General features: G+C 54.6%; 1 protein-coding gene across 9 annotated transcripts in view; it reads left to right on the top strand.

Moving 5' to 3' along the window:
* Positions 1–1,159: 1,159 nt before the first annotated feature.
* The window catches only part of TUBGCP3 (tubulin gamma complex associated protein 3), an 82,477-nt gene continuing 80,762 nt past the window's right edge, over positions 1,160–2,874 (top strand). For 2 of the 9 annotated variants that reach the window (XM_023752450.1, XM_023752453.1), the window contains exon 1: positions 1,160–1,598. In XM_023752450.1, coding sequence (XP_023608218.1) covers positions 1,523–1,598 — 76 coding nt within the window. In that variant the 5' untranslated portion in view covers positions 1,160–1,522. The remainder of the gene's footprint in view (positions 1,599–2,874) is intronic. The other 7 variants (XM_023752454.1, XM_023752451.1, XM_023752455.1 and 4 more) reach the window with 5 other exon arrangements.

Consider the following 2,874-nt stretch of genomic DNA (forward strand, 5'->3'; position numbering starts at 1 on the left):
ACACCCCCCCCCCCCCCCCGCACAAATTTCATGCACTGGGCCACTAGTCCTATATTATAAAAGCATAATATGCAAATTGACTGGATGGCAGAACGACCAGTCACTATGATGTGCACTGACCACCAGGGGGCAGATGTTCAATGCAGGAGCTGCCCCCTGGTGGTCAGTGCGCTCCCACAGGGGGAGCATTGTTCTCCCAGAAGCTGGGCTCATGGCTGCCCAGCACAGTGGGGCAATAGTTTAGGACATCAGTTGGACATCCCCCGAGGGCTCCCAGACAGCGAGAGGACACAGCCCAGCTGAGGGAACCCCCCCCCCCCCGCCCAGTGCACGAATTTCGTTTTAGTCAATCAATCAGAACATCTTTACAATAACTGAGTTGGGTACTGATATACTCCCATGTCTTCTGAAGGCTGAGGCTTGGATTTAGAACAGCTCTTCCCCTACATCTCAAAAGGCCCCCTTTAAAGTACCATCTGACATTGCTGCGTTCCAGCAGGAAGCCTCAGGGTGGTCCTGTTTGTAAGACTGGGCATTCTTCTCTCACCCTGGAAAGTGAGATGTAGACATTTTTCTCTTACTCAGCTCACTTAGTTGTTGAAAGGTAATTTTTTTTTCCTGTTATAGTTCAGGCCATGTAGAGATATAAGTTATTTTTATCTTAATCCCCAAATCCCTGGAAAGAAATTTAGGTTGATCCAAGGTGGGATAATCTACTGTAGCTTCCAGGATCTCACACCTTGATCAGTTAATGTGTGTATTGCATCATTTTTTCCTGAATTGGGCAGTTCCCAGTACCTGTGGGTTTTCTCGCACTCACGTTTAAGTGTCTATAATTGTCTTTAAAATTACTTGCAATTGCCTGTTTATCCTTTTCTCTTTGGGCCTTTCCCTTCTCTTCATCTGACTGCCTCCAATGACTATACCATAGTTACCTGGGATTAGGAGAGTGAGGAATGGGGCTAGAGGGTGGTGAAAAGCTGGATAATGTAACAGGATAATGTCAGCGCCCAACCAAATGTTAAAATTATTAAATCCTGTATATCTTTAAACAGACTTCTTACACCAAAAGTGTGACTCGAAACGACTTTTTTTTTTTAAATTATGGACTATAAAAACGCTCCTGGGCACCAACCAGTTTCACAGCAAGTCAGTTGACCGCACCTTTTGGGGCCAGAGCACTTGGAGCAACACTTGCAGGCAGCAGCTGGGCGGTTGGTGCCGGAGACTTTGCGCGCCAGGCGGCGGTCAGCTCGGGGAACCTTTAGGCCAGCGCACAGGCGGCCCCGCGCGCCCGGAAGAAGCGGGGCATGTGGGAAGCGCCCGCAGTTTCGGCGGGTTCCCGTTAAAATGGCGCCTGTCGCCGCCGGTTCCCGCGGGCCTTAGGTTTTTGGGGACACCGGGAGCCCGTGGCGGGCACAGGCGGCGGGGCGCGGCGGGGCCTCCTGAGCGCGCCGGCCTCGAGGCTGGCGGGCTCGGGCCGGCGGCTCCGCGGGGCCCCCGTGGGCAGTCTCCGGCGAGGATGGCGACCCCCGACCAGAAGTCGCCGAACGTCCTGCTGCAGAACCTGTGCTGCCGGATTCTGGGCAAGAGCGAAGGTAGCGGGGCTGGGCCCGGCGGCTCGGGGTCCGAGGCGGGGCCTGGAGGCCGCTCCCTGCGAGTGCCGTTCGGAGGCATCCCAGGGGCTGGCGGGGCCGTGGCGGGGCGGCCCCAGGCTCCGCAGGCCGGCAGTAGCGGAGCCGCGAGGGGCGCGGCCGGCCGCTGGGGTGCTGCTGCCTCCCGGCCGAGGGAGGGGAGGCCGGGGTCCCCGGGCGGAGGGAAGGAGGGCAGGGCCTGGCGTGGGCTGAGTCACCGCTCCCCCCGCGCTCAGATCCCGGGAGGGAAGCCTGGGAAGACGTCAGCGCGCGAACCGGGTCCACTTTCTCTGAAGCCCCAGGACGGGCGGGCGCGAGAGCGGCGGGCTGGCCCCGTCACACGTCTGTGACCGCGCTGCGTGCGGCCGCGGAGGGGCTGTCGGGCGGTGCGGCCACGTCAGGTGCCCCTGCCCTTAGGAAAGGATCGCAGCTTTGAGTGTGATGCAGAGTGGGTGCTTACGACCTGTCCCTGCCATGCGTTTCTGTGAAGGGCTGAGGGCTGGATTTCATGCAAAGCTATTTCTGGAGAGCTCACATAGCGAACGAATACTGCTACCCACACCCAGTCTGTACAGTATGCAAAGCCATTCTGTGGTCGTGGTACTGTAAACCAAAAAAAGGGGGGGACTGTATGTCGTTTCTTGATATATATATATATATATATATATATATATATATATATATATATATTGGCGGGAGGGAGTGGGGAGTGGGGATGCACCATGAAGGAATTTTCTGGGTAATCGTAGCAACTGGGTTACTTATTCCTTAAGCACCATAATGTGCAAAAGAACTCGTGCAGTGTTTGCGAGGCAACTTGAAGCAAAATTATGTTTAAAATAGTAATTTATGATTGTGTACATACTTGTGTCATGATTTATGACAGTGTACATACTTGATTTGGTGTTCTGTGATAATGTTACGGGCATAAGATGACGTTTTTGGGGGGTCAGTCTGTTAAATGGCACTGACTTCACATATATCTTGCTACTTATGTGAGGGTTCACTCTGTCAAGAACTCTTTGGGCGTCCCCACCCCCAGGCACTCTGCTAGGTGCTGGGGAGGCAGAGCTGCACAGACAAGGCTTCCCTCTTGCGCGCTAGTGGGGACCTGACACAGTAGGTAAATGGATGATGTTAAGTAGTGATAAATGCTGTGATACAGCTACAGTCGTGCAAAGGGGTGCTGGGGAAAGTCTGTGAGGAGAGACTACACGCAGACCTGAGTGAGGGAGGGAGG

This window comes from Myotis lucifugus, unplaced genomic scaffold, assembly GCF_000147115.1.
Source record: "Myotis lucifugus unplaced genomic scaffold, Myoluc2.0 scaffold_33, whole genome shotgun sequence".
NCBI lineage: Eukaryota > Metazoa > Chordata > Mammalia > Chiroptera > Vespertilionidae > Myotis > Myotis lucifugus.